Source organism: Electrophorus electricus, chromosome 20, assembly GCF_041902795.1.
Source record: "Electrophorus electricus isolate QZ-2024a chromosome 20, ASM4190279v1, whole genome shotgun sequence".
In the NCBI taxonomy this organism is placed as follows: Eukaryota; Metazoa; Chordata; class Actinopteri; order Gymnotiformes; family Gymnotidae; genus Electrophorus; species Electrophorus electricus.
The window spans coordinates 1,382,501-1,405,000 of NC_137516.1; the positions used below are offsets into that span (position 1 = coordinate 1,382,501).

The window sequence follows — 22,500 nt, forward strand, 5'->3', positions numbered from 1 at the left end:
AAAAACTCTGGAATGTGATCAAGAGTAAGATGGATGGTCACAAGCCATCAAACAAAGCAGAGCTCCTGGAATTTCTATGCCAGGAGCAGCATAAAGTTACCCAACAGCAATGTGAAAGACTGGTGGAAAGCATGCCAAGATGCATGAAAGTTGTGATTACAAATCAGGGTTATTCCAACAAATACTGATTTGTTGACTCATTCTAAATTGAAATATTAGTACTGTGTTGTTTATAAATGAATATGAGCTTGTTTTCTTTGCATTACTTGTGGTCAGAAATTTCTGTAACCGTTTTGTTATTTTGACCAATAGTCATTTTCATAAAAAACATACTCTAAAATACAATATTTTTATCTGGAATTTGGAAGAAATGTTGCAAGTATAGAATAACACAAAACTGCTCAGCCAGGCCAAACACAGACCCATCACTTGTAAAACTAGAGAAATTGATAACTTTGTAGTCCTCTCTTATTTTTTTTTACAGCTATATATGTATGTATGTATGTGTGTGTGTGTATATATATATATATATATATATATATATATATATATATATATATATATATATATATATATATATATATATATATATATATATATATATATGTGTGTGTGTGTGTGTGTGTGTGTGTGTGTGTGTGTGTGTGTGTGTGTTTGTTTGTTTTTATATATTAAAAATAAACAGCTGTTGTCAGTCAATTTATATTTATAAACAAAAAATTCAAAGTCAGTCAATTTATTTGTAACGAGCTTCGTTATACAAATAGCATTACAGAGTAACAGAGGGTCACTCAAGGTCACCTGGAATGTGCTTACTCTAAACTGTTCTCCAAGTTTTACCTGTGAGTGAGTGAGTGTGTGAGTGAGTGTGCATGTGCGCCAGAACAGAGTGGGGAGCGGCAGATACCTTGTGTTCGTAGGGCGGTGGTGCAGGCCCTCTCCAGGGTGGAGGGTGTGCAGGCCTCACGTGGTTGGTGTAGGGCCCGTGGGGTGGTGGAGGGGTGCCAGGCGGCCACTGCTGCTGGGGCGGGGCGGGGTTGTACCCTCCAGAGTGGGCCCAGGCTTCAGGCTGGGGGCGGGAGTGCATCGTTGGCTGGGCGGGGTAGGGTGGGTTAGGGGCACACCCCTCTCCATAGTGCGGGTAAGAGGCAGTGGGATAACCAGGAGCCTGGAGGAAGAACGACAGAGACGGTGTTGGGATCAGGGTGTGTTCATACCTTCACACACCCAAGCAGATCAGGCCCATATGCTGCAGTCCTGGATGGTATTAACAAGGCACACAGCTGAGATCTGACAACCTCTCAGGAACATCTTACCACTTTAAATCACAACACCTCAGTTATATATACGGAGGATGTTGGGGAAGAACTGTGTCTGTCTGGGTTCAGTTGTGTTTGCTGGGGGTTAGGATAGTTCACCCTGCCCTGCCAGTGTTGTTTTTGTGCATTGTTTTGGCTTCATCAACCAACCAACAAAAACCAAAAAAAAAAAATGTAAAAGCACCAAGTAAACATTTCACCTCCTGTCTTACAGCCTAAACCTCCACCAGGCCATGTGGCACCTGCTAAAAGCACTTTCTGATATCACTTCTGGTCGGACACCTACCCCAGGGTAGTGAGGCTGAGCAGCAGTCGCGGGGCTCCGGTCGGGGCATCCCTGATACTGAGGTTGCCTTGGAGACAGCTGATCGCCACAGTAGAAAGGGCTGGAGGGGTGCAGCACGCTGGCCGTGTACTGCCCCGGACTGTACACCCCATTGGGATAGCCCGACATAGCCTGGAGACGGACACAGCGACGCGTGCTTTTTCATGCGTTTTACTTACTGAGACGGCACGTAAGGAGGCGCGTGGCGGCACGATACCTGGGGATTGTAGGGCGCGTGCCCGTTGACCTCCGTTGCAGGCGCGTACGCGTTACCGTAGGGTCCGGCCGTATGCGCGTGGGAGTACCAATAGCCCGGGTAGCCAGAGTAAGGAGTTGACTCCTACAAATAAGAGGGCACATTTGGAAATCCCACACCTGCTTCGGTACTTGAGGGGGGGAAAAACTTTAACAACACTGTTTTGATGCTTGAAGGAAACTCTAAAAAGTTATAAGGCGGCAGTTACTGCTAGCTATGCTAGTGCAGCACCAACGACACCGTCAAAGTCACCGCTAACACGGCTCTCCCCGCTAGCGGCCGCAGCTCCTAGCTCAGGACCTGTGAAGCCTAAGATCACACTATCAGCAGTCTACACATTCAGGCGTCAGGTCTGTTATGAATAAAAGGAGGGAGGTGTAACCGCTACGAGCAGAGCTCGAGGGAAACCGTCACAACGGCCAGCCCGTGCGCGCGAAGAGTTTGCATGTTCTATTATTCACCTCAGGTAGCTTAGCTTAATTTAGCTTAGCTTAGCCACCCAGCTATCGGCAGCATTACCGCGTCTAACTTTGATTGAAGATGCGGCTAGCCAGCTGGGCCTAGATAGCTTAGCAGCTGGCTTATTGGTGCGACGGTATCTACAGTTATCTAGGTTAAGAAATCCGGCTCGTCCGGATAGAAAGTAGCTACTAGCCCAGCTAACGCCGAATAATCGACTCCTTCCACACATCAGTTAGCCCGCTAGCTTAGCTATCTTAGCTAGCTACTCGGATTCCGCGGACTTACCATCGCGTTGTTCCAGGTATTGTTTTCCGCGCTGTAGCTGGACGCCCAGGGTGATTTATGGTCGGGCTGCATCTGCTGCTGCATAAGCCACGCAGCACCGCTCCTGTCGTCGCCCGCTGAACCGTATGCCATCCGGGGCTAACCGCCCTCACTCAGCCGCTCTGAGTGACACGCCAGCTCCGCTAACAAACTGCAACCTGGAGGGCGAAAGAGTTCCTTTACAACAATATTTTAACGACTCACATTTACATGAAATCGTTTTTGTTCTTCTGCGTACGTTAATAAAAGAGTTTCCCAATTTGACTTTAACACTCAGACATAAGTACTACTGTCAAACTGACCACAGACGGAGAAACCAAGCAGCCAATCACAGACGAGCACAGGAGAAACCAGGCAGCCAATCACAGACGAGCACAAGGGAAACCAAGCAGCCAATCACAGACGAGCTCAGGAGAAACCAGGCAGCCAATCACAGACGAGCACAAGGGAAACCAAGCAGCCAATCACAGACGAGCTCAGGAGAAACCAAACAGCCAGTCACAAATGAGTAGAGGATAAACTAAGCAGCTAATCACAAACGAGCACAGGATAAACCAAACGGCCAATAACAGATGAGCACAGGGTAACGCTTGTCTGGCAGACCGCAACGTTCTTAACAGTTTAAATAGTGTTAGTAGGGGACTTTTATTTTGTAAAGCATGGTGCCGTTTCGAGGATTCCGGACAAGTCACAACGACCAACAGCGTGTGCGCATGCGCGAGCCAGTCGCCTGACTCGAGACTTTAAAGGGTCAATTCAACCGGAAGCACTTCTAACGACGCGACTTCCTGCGGAGTAAGAATACATATTTCAAATGGTTCATGGCTTGAAGCTTTACGCCAAAAATACACCCAAATGACATCAAAATGAATTACATGCCGGGGACCGCCAGCCTCATCGAGGACATTGACAGTAAGTTGGCCCCTCGAGTGAGTTTTATTTTGTGCGGAGTTGGCGTCCACACAGACAGAAGCAAAGACATGTCGGCGTTGTTTGGGAGCGATGCTGATCTAAACGCACATAAAAGTCCCGCTGTGGTGTCTTCCTTCTGCTGTAACACACACTCCTGTAACTACTGCACTAATGCAACACGCTGTTCAACGGTATATAGATACCACGGGTGTCCTGTTTGCAGCATGTTCCAAGTTGTTCCTGTTGTTTCAGGTTGCCCTAGAATAGCCACCTGAATTTACCAACAAAAAAAAAAGACAGAGAGAATGTAATGGAGATGATTAGTTGTTTCATCTTTCAGAAAAACACCTTGTTCTGCTCAGAGATGGGAGAACGTTAATTGGAATCCTAAGGAGCATAGATCAGTTTGGTACGTAAGCCTGGCACGGTTATATTTCATTATGTTTTTTATTTATGCTTTTCTGTTTAAAGGTGTTGTGACTGCACTCAGTACCTGAGAATAGAATTACAGCCTGTGTACTGGTTTGACAAATTAATCTGTTTTTGTTTTGCAGCCAATTTAGTTTTACATCAAACGGTGGAGCGTATCCATGTCGGCAAAAAATTCGGAGACATACCACGAGGGATATTCGTCGTTAGAGGAGAAAATGTTGTCCTGCTTGGAGAAGTAGTAAGTACAGCCATGTGGCTCGCACTCACGAAAGGTCAACGCAAAAATCAGACGTTTGTAGTCGGCTTGTGAATAAGATGACGCACGCTAAAGTGAAGCTCAGGTGTAGTTCAGTTTGACCTTGGCTCAGGCTGCAGTCCTTGTGAACCGTTGGTGTTTTCTAGGACCTCGATAAAGAGTGTGACCAGATCCTGCAGAAAGTTTCCATCGAGGAGATTCTGGAGGAGCAGCGCATGGAGCAGCAGGCCAAGCTGGAGTCAGAGAGGCTGAAGCTCCAGGCAGTGAAGGAACGTGGCTTGTCCATGCCTAAAGCTGACACGCTGGATGACTTCTGAAACATGGCTCACTTTGACATTTCCCCCCAACCCTTTTCAGTTTTAGCCCATGTTTATGTTTGAGGTGAAGTGATGGTATATTTAAATTTTACACAAATCTGACCTTTCTGATGTAGCATCGCAGAGAAGAGTGTGATCGTGGCTGGTTTGTTTGTTTTAGCGGTTTATGTAGATCACGCACGACATGATGACTGCCTGCCATCTTTTACTTTTGTTTATGGCTGACTCCATACAGGAAAGGATGATGGACCAAACAGAAACGCTCATCCTCCTGCCTTTCTGTGTTTGTGTTCTCCATATGTTATGGTGGCTTTTATGTTGGTATGCTGCATGAACAATTACATTATACAGCACTGAAAATATTTTTGTTCTATTAAACCTATTTTGTAATGATCAGATGTCTTGGCCTTAGTTGCTTAGTTGTCCTTAGGACACAGCCTTAGCTTTTTGTTAAACATTTTATTTTTGACAGACCAATTAAATGTTCTTTCAGACGTAATAAGTTTGTGTATCTGTGACACTTTCCCGTGTGTGTGTGTGTGTGTGTGTGTTCTGTTATGCCTAGCTGCTTGTGCATAAATTACCAAGACTTTTAAAGAAACGTTGGCTAGTTTTTTGCGACTGTTGACTTGCCCAGAGACTATTTAGGGGAGGGCTCAGTGTAGGATGCCAGAGTGAAACCCACGCTTACACTTAACACTTCTGCTTTACAAACAGTAAGTAAAAATGATGACTCGCGTCATCACAATCATGCACATGTCAGAAACGGGTGGCTATTCTAAAGTTTTCTTTCAGCATACTTGTGCTGTGAGATGTTTGGATAAAGATATTTTACGCAAACATCTATTGCGTGCTGCTGTTTAAGGCCAGTTGATGAGCACTGCATGACTGAGAGGTTTCATAATTCCTTCCTGTACCATTGGGTGCCGCCAAATCTAAGTGTGAGATTTCCCCAAAACCTTTATCAAGCACTGACAAAACACAAAAACAAAACAAAAATAAGTTCCCCTCTTATGTGTCATATTTCAGCTATTACACCTTCAAAGCTTCATGAGCTGTCACTCAAAAACAAAACCTTTTTGGTAGCACGTTGCATTTCCTGCTTCGCCAGGGCTTAGAAGAATTTACACTTATCTCCAGTAGCCCAAAGAACGCAAACTAATATTTCGCTGTCTTGAGTTGTTTACATTTGTACAGATTCTGCGTATACGTTGTCACCTCTACTCGCTGTCCACTTTATTAGCTGCACCGACGTTGTGAGTTTTGTAAGTAGACGAGCGCAGGCTGTCCTGTCTGTCGGCCAGCTCCACCCGTTCGGGCCGGGGCAGGTTCTGTCGGACCAGGGCCGCCAGACTTGAGGGTGATGGATAGGTTTCAGTACATGAACACTGACCGGGTTGTGGGTCTTGAGCTGCTCCATGTTTCACATGTTTTAAACAGTCCTGTGCTCAGAAATTCCCCACTGTTGACGTGACGTTTCTAGTAAAGTGTCTGATGAGTGTATTTCAACCTCGAGGTTAGTCTCGTGCTATACGCTAAGAGTGAATGGTTTGTATGAGCCACAAGTTTGTCAGCGAGCAAGCTCAGTTTTGCACAATATATTCTACAAAACACTGGTGAGCGCGTGATAAGGCTCGGTCTTCACCGGGTCTGCGTGCACCTTTGTGTGTGCGTGAGTGAGTGACGGGGGCCGCTGTCACGGACAGTAAGCACGTCACTGCACCAGTTTCAGTGCACGAGATAAAAAATAAAAAGGCTCGTTTCCTGAAAGGTGTTTCAGTAACGGATGTGTGCGTGAGGTGTTTTAAGTGAACCGGAATCTATTTAGTTAAAAGAGCACGCGCGTTTCTGGTCGCGCACCCTCAAAAGCACACCAAACGTTGTCTCGCGCTGAGTCGTGGGGGAGAACCGGCAGTTTTCTCACTATTGGGATATAGCACGCGCGTGCTTGCCGGTTATGACACCGTACACGAGCGCACGATTTTCGGACTGATGCGTGTAGGTGTCACGGTTGAAAACACGGAAACCGCGCGCTGTTTGGGTTTTGGTCCCGGGTAGGAACACAACTCCACGCGAACCGTTTCTTCCTCCCGAAGCACGCTCGCCCTGTGTAGCGCGTGGGTAAGGAGCGGCACCCTCTCCCGCTCCGACACCAGTCTGCTCCGCTGGGCTCGTGCTCCAGTGGCTCCCAGTCGACACGCAGAGGCGGTAAAACGGAGACTGCGTCGCCCTAGCGGACGAGCGCGAGAGAGGTACGAATGCACCGCTATCAAATATCCTTTGATAGTCGTGCACGTTCGCTCCTCGAGGCCCGTGCGTCAGAGCTCCAGAGCACGCCCCTTCCTACGCCCGGACAGCACGGACTGCCAAGAACATGGCAACCGCGAAACACACCGAGATGCTCTTCATTTCCTTCTTCTGGGCGCCCGTTCAGGCCCGCGTGCCACATCTGGCGCTTTAGTTTTCCTTTCGCGTTTTAGCTCTGCGTGCGACACCGCGCTTCGGCGTACCGAAAGCCCTACCGGAGGCACGGGGCATGCCGCCGGGGACTCGGCCAAAAGCTACAACTGAAAGCAGAAACCCAACCCTAGTGTGACCGGGCGCGGAGAGAGCGAGCACGCTCTCAGTGACAGCCTGCAGCGCGGGGAGCTCGCGAGCGAACCTGGCCAGGGCTTCCTCATCTTCTTTCTGCTGTGCATCACCAGCGGATGTGCATCGCGGCCTGCTCTCCGGCGCGCGGATCCCCCACCACCACCGCCACCCCCCCTGCGCGCGATTCTATAGCATACTCGGTTTGAATGGGACTCGCTGCTGAATCGGGCGCACGGGAACGTTTTTTACGGTCGGCGATGTTACCCCTACGTGTGCCCGAGACGTGCGTGCACCCCAGCGGCTCCGGCTACGGCAGATGCGTGCGCGTGTCGCCCGTGTAACATGTTCGGGCTTTGATCGGTCATCTTGCAAACGGGGGAAAACAGCGGATCGGCGGGGAGGAGCGAGGAGCTGCGTGCCCTTCTTCGGCTTGTACAGCGCTCTCGCGGGGGATTTTGATGGAGCTGGAGAACATCGTTGCCAACACGGTGCTCCTGAAAGCGCGAGAGGGTAAGTTTCCACTATCATTGGGGGATATTCTTGTGAATTTGGGAACCGCGCGCGTACCGTCCGCATTGACATTTCACGGCACCGAGAAGCCAGAGCTCGGTGCCCGTGCGCCCGTGCTGATGATGTAATCTTCCTTGTCGGACCGTTGAACAGATGCCGTGTGCTGCTGGGGCTTTGTCGCTCGTTCACGATGGGGCTCGCGCGGTTCCTGAATGGTAATCGCTGCGGTCGGTTTCAGCAGGCCGGCGGACCCGTTATAACCTCCGCCAGTTCAGACGCGCTGGGCTTTGACCCCTAATCCCGGCAGACATCAGCCTCCCGCATCCGTTTAACGCGGTTCACACGGATAACGGAGGTGGCCCGTGCCGCACGCGTTTGGCACGGACGCGAACGCCCCGTGTTGAGACAGCTATGGCTTCGTCCTCGTGTGATGCGTTCATGACCGGGGGACGGTTTGTCGTGAGCTGCGTGTAAAGAAAAGGCCACGCTGTGACAGCCGCATACCCCGGCGCTTACCGGTCCTTCACGCGCTTCACACGTCGTTTTGGACATCGCGTGAACCCTGCACACACGAGACAGACAACGTTATGTAGCGTCGGTATCTACCGCTGCAGCCTCAGTGAACCGTTACTTCCTGTCCTGCTGCTGGGACCCACGGCCTTGTCACGCGACCGGTCCGGTTCTGTGTGTTAACGGGGAGACCGGACTCGCGGAGCATCGTTTTAACCGCGTGCGAAGTGTAAAAGGGGTGCACGGCCCCCGCTGTAACGGAGTGACGTCTCCCGTAAGGCCCTCGGTGTAGCGCGGCGTTGGAGCAGATTACCGGGAGGACGTACCGGGTCGGGAAATATCAAACGACTCGTTTCAGTAACACGCCGGTACGTTTATGTGATGTATGCGTTAACTTCACTGTGGACGGAATTGCACGTATCTTAAAATGAAATTTCGTTTCTAGTCTGATTAGTCGTTTGAGATGATTTAAATGCAAGAGAGTTCGGTACTTGTACCCGTTACAGGGTTTTATTTCAGCTCAGTGTGAGTAAGAATTTGGTGCCTTATGTTGAGGGCAGATAATTTATAGTCGTGGGAAACAGATTCCCCAGAGAGGCAGGGATTCTTTTTTTTCCTGACTGGCCGGCCGAGGGCCTACGGACTGGAGCTTCTGTGCCTTCCTGGTTGGTCAAACTAGGCTGTGTAAACGGGATATGCGTGATGACGACGAAATGTTCTACTCGTGCTCGGAAACCGAAATGGCATGTGTAACACCAAGTTTAGCAAGCGGACCGCCCACTTCTGAGTTTTGTCTCAGGAGGACGTGTCTTCACAGTCATCAGCTTTAATTATGTCATTCATAATTGTGTCATTGTCAGATTGCAAAATATGGAGTCAATGGACCAATCAGGCACAGGTTCTGCTAACCCTGTGGTCTGCAGTGCGGTTCAGTACTCACACCCCCTGTGGGTCGCCAGTGCAATTCAGTACTCACACTCACTGTGGTCTCCATTGTGATTCAGTACTCACACCCCTGTGGGTCTCCAGTGCGATTCAGTACTCACACCCCTGTGGGTCGCCAGTGCAATTCAGTACTCACACTCACTGTGGTCTCCATTGTGATTCAGTACTCACACTCCTGTGGGTCTCCAGTGCAATTCAGTACTCACACCCACTGTGGTCGCCAGTGCAATTCAGTACTCACACTCACTGTGGTCTCCATTGTGATTCAGTACTCACACCCACTGTGGTCTCCAGTGCAATTCAGTACTCACACTCCCTGTGGGTCTGAAGTGCGATTCAGTACTCACACTCCCTGTGGGTCTGAAGTGTGATTCAGTACTCACACCCACTGTGGTCTCCATTGTGATTCAGTACTCACACCCCTGTGGGTCTGAAGTGCGATTTAGTACTCACACCCCCTGTGGTCTCCATTGTGATTCAGTACTCACACTCACTGTGGTCTCCATTGTGATTCAGTACTCACACTCCCTGTGGGTCTGAAGTGCGATTCAGTACTCACACTCACTGTGGTCTCCATTGTGATTCAGTACTCACACTCACTGTCCATGTTCACTGATCATCTTTGTTGTTGATCAGGGTAAATGAAGACTTGTGGCAGGATAAAAAGATGGATGGCAGGAATCTGGACTCGGAATGGGATGGCATGGGATGGGAATGCCTTTGATTCCGCCTGCCCAGCTAAACATCCTGCCCACCTCCTTCTGATCAGCAGTCTGTTTCCTGTCTTTTATTTTTTACTCTTTTAAAACTTTCTTTCTATCAGCTTTTGCGTTCGTCATTGAGTTTGTGTGTGTGTGTGTGTGTGTGTGTGTGTGTGGTTAAAAGCAGCAGGCTGTTGTGTGTGGAGCTGCTGTGTGTGAGGTTTTGCCCGCCTTTGTGATGATCCTCGGTGCACGTGCAGAAGATCTGGGTGGGGGGGTGCTTACAATGCGAGTTTGTTTATTGGTTTGTGTACGCCTTTAGCCCAGCTGAGTGAGCGAGCGTTTGTGTGTGTGTGTGTTATTAATCAATTCGCAGATGAGCGATGAATCTTTACAAGTTTACCCCTCCCTGGTTTGTTGATGGCCCTGGGTTTTGCTCTGTGGAGGTAACAGGCATGCCGTCTCTGGTCCAAATATCCAGCTCACAGCAGATAACAGGAAAGGGTGAGTTTACAAGCTGCGCGGTCTGTTTACACGGCCGAAGCCGTGCTTCCGAAATCACTAGAGAGCTGCGCCAGGACCCGTCCGGCCCAAAGCAAACACAAGGCTTGTCGGCGACGCCATTACTGCCTGTCCTGGGGTGTGTTTGGGCATGAAGACTCAACATCAGGATTTAGCAGCTGACTGTGCGCCTGCAATCCATAATTCATCCTAATCTTATGATGTATGAATTATTTATACAAGGATCTGCTAAGATATCTTTTGAATTGAGCGCAGTTCATTTCTTAAAGTGCTGAAATTCACTGAGTGTCCAGGACGGAGAAACGTCTCCGGATGAATAAATGTTTAATGGCGTCAGCGAAGCATTTAGCAAACTCTGAAACTGAGTAAAGGAAATCGGACAGAACTGAAGGGACCAGGAGACCCGCCGGGCCTGCGCTGACGCAGAGCACAGAACCCTCCCGGGTTTGGCCTGTGAGTGATACGGACATCAGCCCAGGGTGCAGGTGTGGTCCGGATGCGTGAGATCTGGGAGATTTGTTGTCTGGCTGTTTCAGCTCGTCATCAGTCATATTGGGTCACAAACCTGTGAAGAGTTCACACCCCTTAGCTCTCACACGTACATCTTACCTATCACTGATGTATAACTCTGTAGGTACACGTGATCAACATCTGTTCACATTCCATGCAGTTGTGCAGTCTGTCTGGTTCTGATGGATGGGTTCCTAGTGTGTATGCAGTGTGTTTGAGTCACACCCAGACACAAGACACAGGATCAGTTACTTACCCAAAGCACAGGCGAAAAACCCCATCACTCACATCACTTTGGAATATTTTTGCTATTTATTTCACGGAGGTGTTATTATATGTTCATTTTTTATTGGAAATGGAGCTGGAAACTATAAATGAACATCTCTGGGTCTTTAGGAGAGTGGTACTAGCAGCACGTGGTGGGGGAACCCTGGTGCGGGCTGTTTGGTGTCGGACTTCTGTTCTGCTGGCATCAGCCTGTTGCTATGAGCCTTTCTGTTCCCTTTTTAACTGGTCAAACCATGCCACATACCAGTGGCTCCAGGCCACGTGCGTCTCTCACTGCTCCGACACGTTTATGTCTGGTGAGGCCGTCCTTCACACGCTCATGCACCGGGACGTGTCGGGTGTGGGACATGTCTCAAGGTGGGAGATGGTGACATGTGCACAATGGTTTCAGCAGCGTTGGAGACTTTCAGATTTCCTGTTTATATTTGGAATTTTGGGATTATTTAGATCTCAACTCTTCGGTAGTGATATTGGGCGTGTGTGTGTGTGTGTGTGTGTTTCAGTATTACTCTCTAACGTCCCCGAGTGTATTTCTTCATCTCGTTTTTCTCCATGTGCTAAGGGAAATTTGGTGGAAGTACAAGAGCCTTCCTGCGTGCGCGCGTGCGTGTGTGTGCGTGTGTGCGTGTGTGCGTGCGTGTGTGCGTGCGTGTGTGCGTGCGTGTGTGCGTGCGTGTGTGCGTGCGTGTGTGTGTGCGTGTGTGTGTGCGTGTGCGTGTGTGTGTGGGGAGGGGGATGAATTCCTGAGCTAGCGTGTAATCCGACCCCAGCCCTCTCTGACGATTCAGGCAGCGTGGAGCACAAGCCGTAACCCATGACGACAGGCACTTTCTCTCTCTCTCTCCACCCCCTGAGCAGCAAGGAGAGAGAGAGAGAGAGAGAGAGAGAGAGAGAGAACGGAAAGGACGAGGGGGGGAGAGAAAGAGAATGGCAGGAGAGAGAGAGAGCGAAAGAGAGAGAGACACATCACCCGGACCCATGCAAATACAGCTGAAAGAGAGAGAGAGAGCGAGCGAAAGAGAGAAATGCTGCTGTGTGTTGAGCAGGTCACTGACCCCATGCTGGGAGAGAAGAGAGGACTCTGGGCAAGTTCTGCTATAGCCTGGTTCTGGCCTGGTTCTGGCCTGGTTCTGGCCTGGTTCTGGCAATACTGCCAAAGTTGCATCACTGTGCAGCAGTCGTATTTTCCAGCTCCGCGAGCTTCTTGTGTGCCAGACTGGAACACACACTCCCTTCTGGTTCTGGCCCAAGTGAAGGGCGTTTTGGCTCGGTAACAAATGGAGCTCGCTCTGATGTTCTGGGGTCCGGTTCAGCCCGATCGTCCGGACAAGGCTGCTCCGATGGGAATGCTGCAGCTGTGAGCTCCGTTCTGGTGTTCTAGGCTTGTCATCACTGACCCGGTTCTCACTGATGCAGTGAGTTGCTCAATCCAGACCCAAGGGGCAGGTGTGCAGAAGATATACCACCGAAGAAGGTGGGCGGAGTCAGAGATGTGACGCGCAGGCTGTAGTCACGGTGCTCAGAGAAACGTGTGCTGTGTGCACCCTTCTCCAGATGTTTTGACCCTTGGGAGACTCTCCTGTGTCACACCGCTAAACATTCTCACTGGAGCATCCGCAAACATCTCCCTGGTGCTCCTGTGTTGCTCCTGTCTTTCCCCAGCACTGCACAGTTAATGCCCCCCCCCCCCCCCACTCTAATACCCCCATTCCAAACTCACAGGAGCTGAGCTGAGTCACAGCTGTGTTGGAGGCGTATAAATCAGTAACGTTTGTGAGGAGCTGTGGAGGTCAAAGCTCTGGTGTTGAGGCGCTCCTCCAGAGAAGAGCGTGTCCTGTCCTGCTGTCCGGTCTGTGTGACTGGTCCCCACAAGTCTGACATGGCTGTCCATTTTGTGCTGTTTGTGCTCAGCTTGTCTCGGTGTGTGACGTGTTAAATGCATGCGCTGTTGCACATGCTGAAGGCGGAGATCCAGACGTGTGGAGACGGAGGGGGGATTCAGACCCTCGTGTAAGTGCCGTCATCACTGTTACGGTGGTAACAGTCGGATGGTCCCGGCACACACCGTGGCGGAGCACCGTGGTTGCACGAGGGGGGAGGATTCTGGCTTTTACTGGGACATCATGATTTGACAAATCTGGGTGGAATGAGAGCAAGAATTCGACTCCGTTCCGTTTCCTAGCCGAAGGTCCGGGACCACATATTAGCGAAGTCAGCCGTGTTCGCCGTGATTCTCTTCAGTTTTAGGAAGTTCACTTTAGATGTCCACATGGTCTCAGAGGCTCTCACCTGTGATTTAGAAACCAATCAACGTTCAGACATTATTAACATGTTACACTTTCTTGTTTACACCCCAGGTACATTAATGAAATAATGTTAAAAATGTAAAGGACTTTTATCTGTAGTAGAGCCTGGAGATCCCAGAGTGACGGCTCAGAGAACGGGTGTGGGATCTCCAGGTGTGGGATCTCCATGTCCTGCTCTGCACGTGCAGGCCCTGGGCTGAGGTGCTTGGTCAGTGGAAGCAAGCAGGTCGAGGACAGGGGTAAGAAGTCGTGATGTCTGCGTTTGTTCAGCAGAATTGTGGGAAATGGTTTTGTACTAAAGAAGATGAGTGGAGCAAAGTTTGTGTCTGGCTGCTCCAGACGTGCGGACAGGGCTCGTTAGGAATGAACACGCTTTTATTCCGAGTCTGCTTGATAAAAGCCATCACTATCACCTGGACGAGACAAGAGTCCAGATCCTCCCAGATAATCTCAGATCCTCCCAGATAATCTCAGATAATCTCAGATCCTCCCAGGTAATCTCAGATCCTCCCCGATAATCTCAGATAATCTCAGATCCTCCCAGATAATATCAAATATCTCAGATCTTCTCAGATAATATCAGATCATCTCAGCTCCTCTCAGATAATATCAACTAATCTCAGCTCCTCCAAGCTCCAATTCATAAAATTCCTAACATCTAAGACAAGAGGTAAGAGTCCTAAATGCATGGTGTTTCCACGTTCTCACCAGGCCTGGGAACGGAGCCATTCTGTTGCATCTTTTGTCTTCTCCAGACGCTGCGAGAATTCTACATGTGATTTGGTTTTCATGTACTTATCAAACTGAGGAACAGAGCAACTGTGGTTGTGAACACACACACACACACACACACACACACACGCACGCGCACAGTGAAAGCTGTTTCATTAGAGCACGCAGCAGGTTCCAACAGGTCATGAATGCTGGCAGTCATAGCATGCATTCTGCAACTGAACGCACCGATTACATCATGAGCGTGACACCTGGAGACTCGGTGGCCTCGCTCGATGTAGAAGTGGACGCAGTGTGACACAATGGTGAACCCAGCATGACCTTTACCGTGACCTTCAAAAGCCTGGGGCGGGAATTCTTATGAGCACACGGCTAGAAGAGGTAGCAGGCAGGAGACAAGCTTAGATCAGGGCCAGTAGCGCTACACTGTTCTGATGACAAACAACATGGCCAAGAGAAAACGCTGCTTTTACACAGAGGTGGGTAGTTCACGTTTACAAAGTAAAAGTCCTCCCCAGGGTTTTGGTACAGCCGTCTTGTACACAGAGGTGGATAGTTCACGTTTACAAAGTAAAAGTCCTCCCCAGGGTTTTGGTACAGCCGTCTTGTACACAGAGGTGGATAGTTCACGTTTACAAAGTAAAAGTCCTCCCCAGGGTTTTGGTACAGCCGTCTTGTACACAGAGGTGGATAGTTCACGTTTACAAACTGAAAGTCCTCCCCAGGATGTTGGTCCAGCTGCCTGAGCTCAAGGCAAAATGAATCGGTGATCTGTAGAACGATCTGATGGGTAGTTCACATTCACACAGGATGTTTTCTTCTTTAATTATTGTATGGTTACCTTTACATATCGCGACCTTTCAGGTTTCCTGATTTTATTGAAGTATGTGTAATACCCCGAGTCCTGCTTGTGTGTGAGTGAGTACTGGATTGCATTTGAGATGCTGTCATAGATTCTGGTATATATTTTTTACACACACACACACACACACACACACACACACACACACACACACACGTTATATGTGTGTGTACTAATCTCAAAACCACTGGTTAGCTGTGTATAGGCATATAGGGTCCCATGGTGTATAGGGTTCAAGAAACCAGGGTTATTATCACTTAATTTCTTGGATTTCTTGCTTTCTGTGTGTTTTGTTTTTGTTGTTTTGTTGGGCTGTCCATGATCGAGTCATTTGTTGACTCAGTAATGACACACGGGAGTGATGTCATCCGCACGAGTCTTGACGTCTTTGTTTATTTGTCTTAATGCCTGTCTGTCTGTCCTTCTGTCTCACACTTGGAGGGTTGTAGCGTGATGTAAGGCAGTAAACCTTTTAAAGGCCTTCTGAGAGGAGGTAATGATCAGCTCTGTGTGTGTGTGTGTGTGTGTGTGTGTGTGTGTGTGTGTGGGAGACAGAGCTGCTGGCGTGGGTGAACCTGGGCCTGTTCACTCTGTTGTGTGTAACTGGGCGAGACTGAGGAGACACTGTTCTCCAGTACACAACACATGTGCCACTCTGTGGACCTCGTCACCCAGGACACAATGATCTGTCTTGATGAGGGACAGCGTGAGTTAGCCCTGTGACATCTTTATTGAGTGAGGATGCGTAGGCCAGTATGGAGAAAGCCCAGCGGGATAGAGGATGTTCGTGGAGCACAACCACACACTGTGTGAGCTCTGGGCCGAGCCACGGCGTTTTACGCTCCGCTCAGCTCACAAAGGGATGGCTCGTCTCAGGCTCATCTGAGGAAGGGATGGCTCATCTCAGGCTTGTCTCAGGCTCATCTGAGGAAGGGATGGCTTATAGCAGGCTCATATTAGGCTCATCTCAGAAAGGGATGGCTCATATTAGGCTCATATCAAGGTCATATTAGGCTCATCTCAAAAAGGGATGGCTCATATTAGGCTCATCTCAGGCTGATCTCAGGAAGTGCCTGTGTTGGTTTGCAGGTATTTGTTTACATCCCAGTGTGCATCTGGAACGCAGTGCTGGAATGTAAGAGTAGCGGGGGGGGGGAGAGATGGATGTGGAGGAGAGAAGGATGAGAGGAGAGAGTGATGATGGAGAATAGGTGGACACATACAGGAGGTGTCGAGGTGTACGATTGGAGAAGAAATTGAGATTTTGCAGAGGAAACCCTGTTTCCACGACAACCGTGCTCTGTGTGCATGTGTGTGTGTATGTTTGTGTGTGTGTGTGTGTGTGTGCTCATGTTTGTCTGGTGTTTTGGTCTGAGTATCAGCACCCGCGAACAGTCCTGGTCCCGTAGCGTTGGTGCCGGTCCCGTAGAGAACACTGCTTTCTCTCTCTCTCACTGGTGGATGTGAGGTGTAGTGACCATGTCGCTATGCCAGGAGGGAGACCCATCAGGATAACAATTCATGTGTGTGTGTGTGTGTGTGTGTGTGTGTGTGTGTGTGTGTGTGTGTGTGTGTGTGTGTGTGTGTGTGTGTGTGTGTGTGTGTGTGTGTGTGCGCGCATGTGTGTGTGCACGTGTGTGTGTGTGTTTGTTTTCTCATGGGTTTTGTTAGTTGAGAGGTGAGCTGGAAGTCTGACCGTACAGGAAGTTGAATGACTGTAGTGGACGAGCCCTACACACTCCACCCTGAGAAAAACTGTGTGTGTGGTAATGTGGAAAATCTGACATGGACTGTATAATGTACTGTATGTCCATATATCCTCACACACACTCTCACACACACACACACACAACCTTGTTAGTCTCACTGTTGTAAGTGATGCTGTTTCATCATCACTGCGGAATTACTTTGAGGTCACACAGTAGCCTGAATGTGTTTGCAGTGGTTGCAACCACATCCAGCACCGTGTGTGTGTGTGTGTGTGTGTGTGTGTGTGTGTGTGTGTGTGTGTGTGTGTGTGTGTGTGTGTGTGTGTGTGTCTGAGGTTAAACTGTCTCTGAGGTCCTAGTCACTGCGTACATCAGGGAGCATTTGGGACACGTTAAAGTTACGCGTTAAAGTTCCCATCTGCTCTTGAAGACACAGAAGGGTGTGCAGGCCAGAGGGGAGGAGCCTGGCTAACGTTAGGGGTTGGGAGCTCCGCCTCCTCAGAGGAAAAACCAAATCTAGGTGTCTGAAACATGCGCTCAGCTGAGCTGCGATCACAAGCAGGAATTATCAGATGTGTGTGTGTGTGTGTGTGTGTGTACAGATGCTGTTTCCTAGATAGTCAGCATTCCTTTTATTGTTGAATCTTTTAGGTGTGATAGAGCTGTTTTATAGCCGCTCCCCCTGTGCTCACGTCTCACATCTGATGGCTCAGAGGAAGTGTTAAAATAAAGACCCGCAACCACGTCAGAGTGGCCCGCCAAAACAAAAGTCCCTCCTGTCCTGTCCCAGTTGGTCTCTGCACCTTCACAGCAGACGGTTTCCTTCTCACTGCTGGCAGTGTTCGTGCAGTCACGCCTCGGCAAGGTTCTCAAACACACACGCACGTGCGCTGCAGACACCGCTATGTTTGGAGCCGGTTTGTTTTCACTGAGCCCAGGTGGGTGGGTCATCTCTGGGCCTCCAGGCGTGTAAACTAAACACGCGTGACCTGTCTGCTCCGGTCCTAACCCAGGTCGCTGTGGATCTCTGTGGAGGTCAGTGCTACGTATGCAGCTTCTGTGTGTGGAGATCTGCCCTCAAACCACAGTGACCTCTGTGTCTGGAGAGCTGTAAGACAGTAAACGCAGGCTGTGGATATATGAGACGTTTATAGCCAAACTAGCTTCAATCTGTCTGTCTCTCTGTCTTCACGCCTGTCTGTCACGACCAAGCCACACCCTGTCAGTCGTCCTGCTGGTGGGAGGGGCCATGCATGGCTGTGTGACCAGTATTTCCTGAGCATCAGTGTTTAGTTTCGCTGCACGCTGTTGAGTTTACAACACACACACACACACACACACACACACACACACACACACACACACTCCACCCCTGGGGAAGTTGCAAATGGATTCCCAGAACTAAACAAATAGCCATTATTTAAAGTGTGGACTGCTTCCTTAGAATACACTACTTCACCAGGACAGAAATAAACCATTCATACTGTGTGCATTTGCGTACATGTGCGTGCATGTGTTTTTTATTGCATTATTGCATTTCATATTCCTATTATTAAAGGGTTGATAAAGGTCAGTTGTGTGTCATTCTCACCTGATAAAAGGAATCTGTGATTTAAATAGAAAAGTGACAATTTAAGATGAACACACACACACACGCACACACGCACACACACACACACACACACACACACTCACACACGCACACACACACACACACACAGGTTCTGGTGAGAGGAGAGGTGTCATTCAGGGATGTGAACGATAATGACACATTAGGGTATGTTGGGTTGAATCTGATTCAGTGGTGTGTGTCTGTGTGTGCGTGTGTGTCTGTGTGTGCGTGTGTGTGTCTGTATGCCGTTTGTCTATAATACAGGATGTGGTTTTCTGGCTCTTGTAGCTTACAAGCGTGAGCGTGTGGGAGAGGATGATGGGTTACACGTGTGTGTGTGCATGTGTGTGCGCGCGTGTACATGCATGGGTGGGTTTGTGTGTGCGTGCACGCACATGGGTGCCTTTGTGTGTGTGGGTGTGTCCGTGTGTGTTTGTGTGTGTGTGTGCGCCTGTATGTGTGTGTGCGCGTGTGTATGTATGGGTTTGTGTGTGTGTTTGTGTGTTTGTGTGTGTGTGTGTGTGTGTGTGTGTGTGTATATGCATGTCAGAGTGACCTTCGGCCAGGTTTCCTGCCCGACAGCGAGTCCGAGCCGTGTGTGTGTGTGTGTGTGTGTGTGTGTGTGTGTGTGTGTGTGAGACGATCCCCGCGTATCCAGTCCTGGTGTGTGCACGCGTGTGTGTGTGTGAGACAAGCTGGCATGGGTCTGCTCTAATATGCTACCATACATGGAGATGACGGCTGTTGCAATCTGACTGTCAACATGTCATTCACGTTCACACGCCACATCACTCAGAAGTGTTCACACACAGCATAGACACACACACTTCACATCACATTATGTTGTTCTCAGCAAATGAAACTAGGTTGCGGTGTGTGTGTCTGTGTGTCTGTGTGTGTGTGTGTGTGTGTGTCTGTGTGTGTGTGTGTTGTTTTATGAGGTTCTGCGTTGCGGTCGTAAAGTGTGTGACGAGAGCGCCGCTTCCTTCCTACTGGTCTGCGCCATGCAGGGGTGGGGCTCACACACACACACACACACACACACACACACACACACACACACACACACAGTCTTATCAGCTGCCTGCAGCAGGCACCTGTGTTGAAGCAGTGTGACGCGTGGCTGAGCTCGTCAGCTCCGCTGCGGTGACGGTGCTGACAAACAGCTCCGTCACCTGCCATGACTTCAGCGCAGGGTGGAGCCGCTCACGGACCAGGACACTGGACACAGATGTGAAAAACACTCGCGAGTGTTTTGCCAGTGTTTTGCGAAACACTCGCTGTGCTTATAAATCATTCACTCGGTCGTGATTTGAAGGTGAAACTAATTTAGGGTCGTGACCTCTGACACACTGGTGTTTCGTTCAGTGTCCATCTAACCTCCAGGTGCCTGAGGCTACCAAGGGCAGTAAGGGAGGGCAGGGGTAGCTGGACCCACTTCAATCCCAACTGGGGCTTTTCCATGGGGGCTTAAGATCCTGTAATTCGTAGTCCCTCACCAGCCAGTGTAAACACACACTGCCTCACACACTCCCTCACACACTGCCTCACACACTCCCTCACACACCCTTCACACACTCCCTCACACACCCTTCACACACTCACACACTCCCTCACACACTGCCTCACACACTCCCTCACACACCCTTCACACACACCCTTCACACACACCCTTCACACACTCCCTCACACACTCCCTCACACAACCTTCACACACTCACACACTCCTTCACACACTTCTTCATATAACCTTCACACACTCCCTCACACACTGCCTCACACACTGCTTCATACAACCTTCACACACTCCCTCACACGACCTTCACACACTCCCTCACACACTCCCTCACACAACCTTCACACACTCCTTCACTCAACCTTCACACACTCACTCACACACTCCCTCACACAACCTTCACACACTCCTTCACTCAACCTTCACACACTCCCTCACACAACCTTCACACACTCCTTCACTCAACCTTCACACACTCACTCACACACTCCCTCACACAACCTTCACACACTCCTTCACTCAACCTTCACACACTCACTCACACACTCCCTCACACAACCTTCACACACTCCTTCACTCAACCTTCACACACTCACTCACACACTCCCTCACACAACCTTCACACACTCCCTCACACAACCTTCACACACTCCCTCACACGACCTTCACACACTCCCTCACACACTCCCTCACACAACCTTCACACAGTCCCTCACACAACCTTCACACAGTCCCTCACACAACCTTCACACACTCCTTCACTCAACCTTCACACACTCCCTCACACAACCTTCACACACTCCTTCACTCAACCTTCACACACTCCCTCACACAACCTTCACACACTCCTTCACTCAACCTTCACACACTCACTCACACACTCCCTCACACAACCTTCACACACTCCTTCACTCAACCTTCACACACTCCCTCACACAACCTTCACACACTCCTTCACTCAACCTTCACACACTCACTCACACACTCCCTCACACAACCTTCACACACTCCTTCACTCAACCTTCACACACTCACTCACACACTCCCTCACACAACCTTCACACACTCCTTCACTCAACCTTCACACACTCACTCACACACTCCCTCACACAACCTTCACACACTCCCTCACACAACCTTCACACACTCCCTCACACGACCTTCACACACTCCCTCACACACTCCCTCACACAACCTTCACACACTCCCTCACACAACCTTCACACACTCCTTCACTCAACCTTCACACACTCCCTCACACAACCTTCACACACTCCTTCACTCAACCTTCACACACTCCCTCACACAACCTTCACACACTCCTTCACTCAACCTTCACACACTCACTCACACACTCCCTCACACAACCTTCACACACTCCTTCACTCAACCTTCACACACTCACTCACACACTCCCTCACACAACCTTCACACACTCCCTCACACAACCTTCACACACTCCTTCACTCAACCTTCACACACTCACTCACACACTCCCTCACACAACCTTCACACACTCCTTCACTCAACCTTCACACACTCACTCACACACTCCCTCACACAACCTTCACACACTCCTTCACTCAACCTTCACACACTCACTCACACACTCCCTCACACAACCTTCACACACTCACACACTCCTTCACACACTGCTTCATACAACGTTCACACACTCCCTCACACGACCTTCACACACTCCCTCACACACTGCTTCATACAACTTTCACACACTTCTTCATATAACCTTCACACACTCCCTCACACACTGCCTCACACACTGCTTCATACAACCTTCACACACTCCCTCACACACCCTTCACACACGCTGACGTTCTCTTACTCATAATGGTTTATAACACTGTGACATGTGTCTGTCTGGACAACTACTCCAGAGCACAGTTCTCTCTCTCTCACTCACTCACACACACACAGGTCCCTCAGCCCAGCCGAGAGGGGCAACAGCAGAAATGGTTTGTACTACCCTTTAAAGTACCACAGTATGTGCTCATATTAATCCGGGTTAATGTAACATATGGGGTACTGCCGTTTAATTTGAGTGGAAGCATTATGTTGTTCTCAGCAAATGAAACTAGGTTGCGGTGTGTGCCACAGTATGTGCTCATATTAATCCGGGTTAATGTAACATATGGGGTACTGCCGTTTAATTTGAGTGGAAGCACTGTATTCTGGAAGGCTTCCCACACACACACACACACACACACACACACACACACACACACACACACACACCAGAGCAGTGTTTCTCAGTTCAGTCCACTAGCTTGTCTGCGCTTCCTGTAGCGTACCTGGACCAGTCTGCTGGTCTAGGCCAGATGGGGGTTTGGGTTGAGACGTGAAGCAAGGGTGCACCCTGGGAATGCCCTCACCCATAATTACCATCTCTTACTCGTCAATGGACAAGGAATGCCAAGGAATGCTAAGCAATGCCAAGGAATGCTTTTTGATGGCTGCACACAAGACATGAGAGGACATGTTTACAGTTGAACAGTTTGCTGGAGTGCTTTCTGACTGAGAGTTACGGGTGACTGAGAGTTACGGGTGACTGAGAGTTACGGGTG

At 49.6% G+C, this 22,500-nt stretch overlaps 3 protein-coding genes across 10 annotated transcripts in view; 2 read left to right on the forward strand and 1 right to left on the reverse strand.

Annotated features, from left to right (window-relative positions):
* bag4 (BCL2 associated athanogene 4) overlaps nt 1-3,302 on the reverse strand; it is a 10,423-nt gene extending 7,121 nt beyond the window's left edge. Inside the window, exons 1-5 of one of the 4 annotated variants that reach the window (XM_081703397.1) lie at nt 2,989-3,302; nt 2,648-2,844; nt 1,862-1,984; nt 1,606-1,776; nt 908-1,168 (exon numbers count right to left, since the gene is read on the reverse strand). In XM_081703397.1, coding sequence (XP_081559523.1) covers nt 908-1,168; nt 1,606-1,776; nt 1,862-1,984; nt 2,648-2,779 — 687 coding nt within the window. In that variant the 5' untranslated portion in view covers nt 2,780-2,844; nt 2,989-3,302. Of the gene's footprint in view, nt 1-907; nt 1,169-1,605; nt 1,777-1,861; nt 1,985-2,647 lie in introns of all 4 variants that reach the window. The other 3 variants (XM_035536190.2, XM_081703399.1, XM_081703398.1) reach the window with 3 other exon arrangements.
* Nucleotides 3,303-3,441: 139 nt separating this feature from the next.
* lsm1 (LSM1, U6 small nuclear RNA associated) lies at nt 3,442-4,999 on the forward strand. Its single transcript, XM_027031862.3, has 4 exons — nt 3,442-3,598; nt 3,939-4,007; nt 4,153-4,268; nt 4,433-4,999. The coding sequence occupies exons 1-4, from the start codon at nt 3,553-3,555 to the stop codon at nt 4,601-4,603; spliced, it is 402 nt and encodes a 133-aa protein (XP_026887663.2). The 5' UTR covers nt 3,442-3,552; the 3' UTR covers nt 4,604-4,999.
* Nucleotides 5,000-6,473: 1,474 nt separating this feature from the next.
* grk5l (G protein-coupled receptor kinase 5 like) overlaps nt 6,474-22,500 on the forward strand; it is a 37,971-nt gene continuing 21,944 nt past the window's right edge. For 2 of the 5 annotated variants that reach the window (XM_035536178.2, XM_035536179.2), the window contains exon 1: nt 6,479-7,705. In XM_035536178.2, the coding sequence (XP_035392071.1) occupies nt 7,654-7,705 (52 nt within the window). In that variant the 5' untranslated portion in view covers nt 6,479-7,653. Of the gene's footprint in view, nt 7,706-22,500 lie in introns of all 5 variants that reach the window. The other 3 variants (XM_035536181.2, XM_035536180.2, XM_081703068.1) reach the window with 3 other exon arrangements.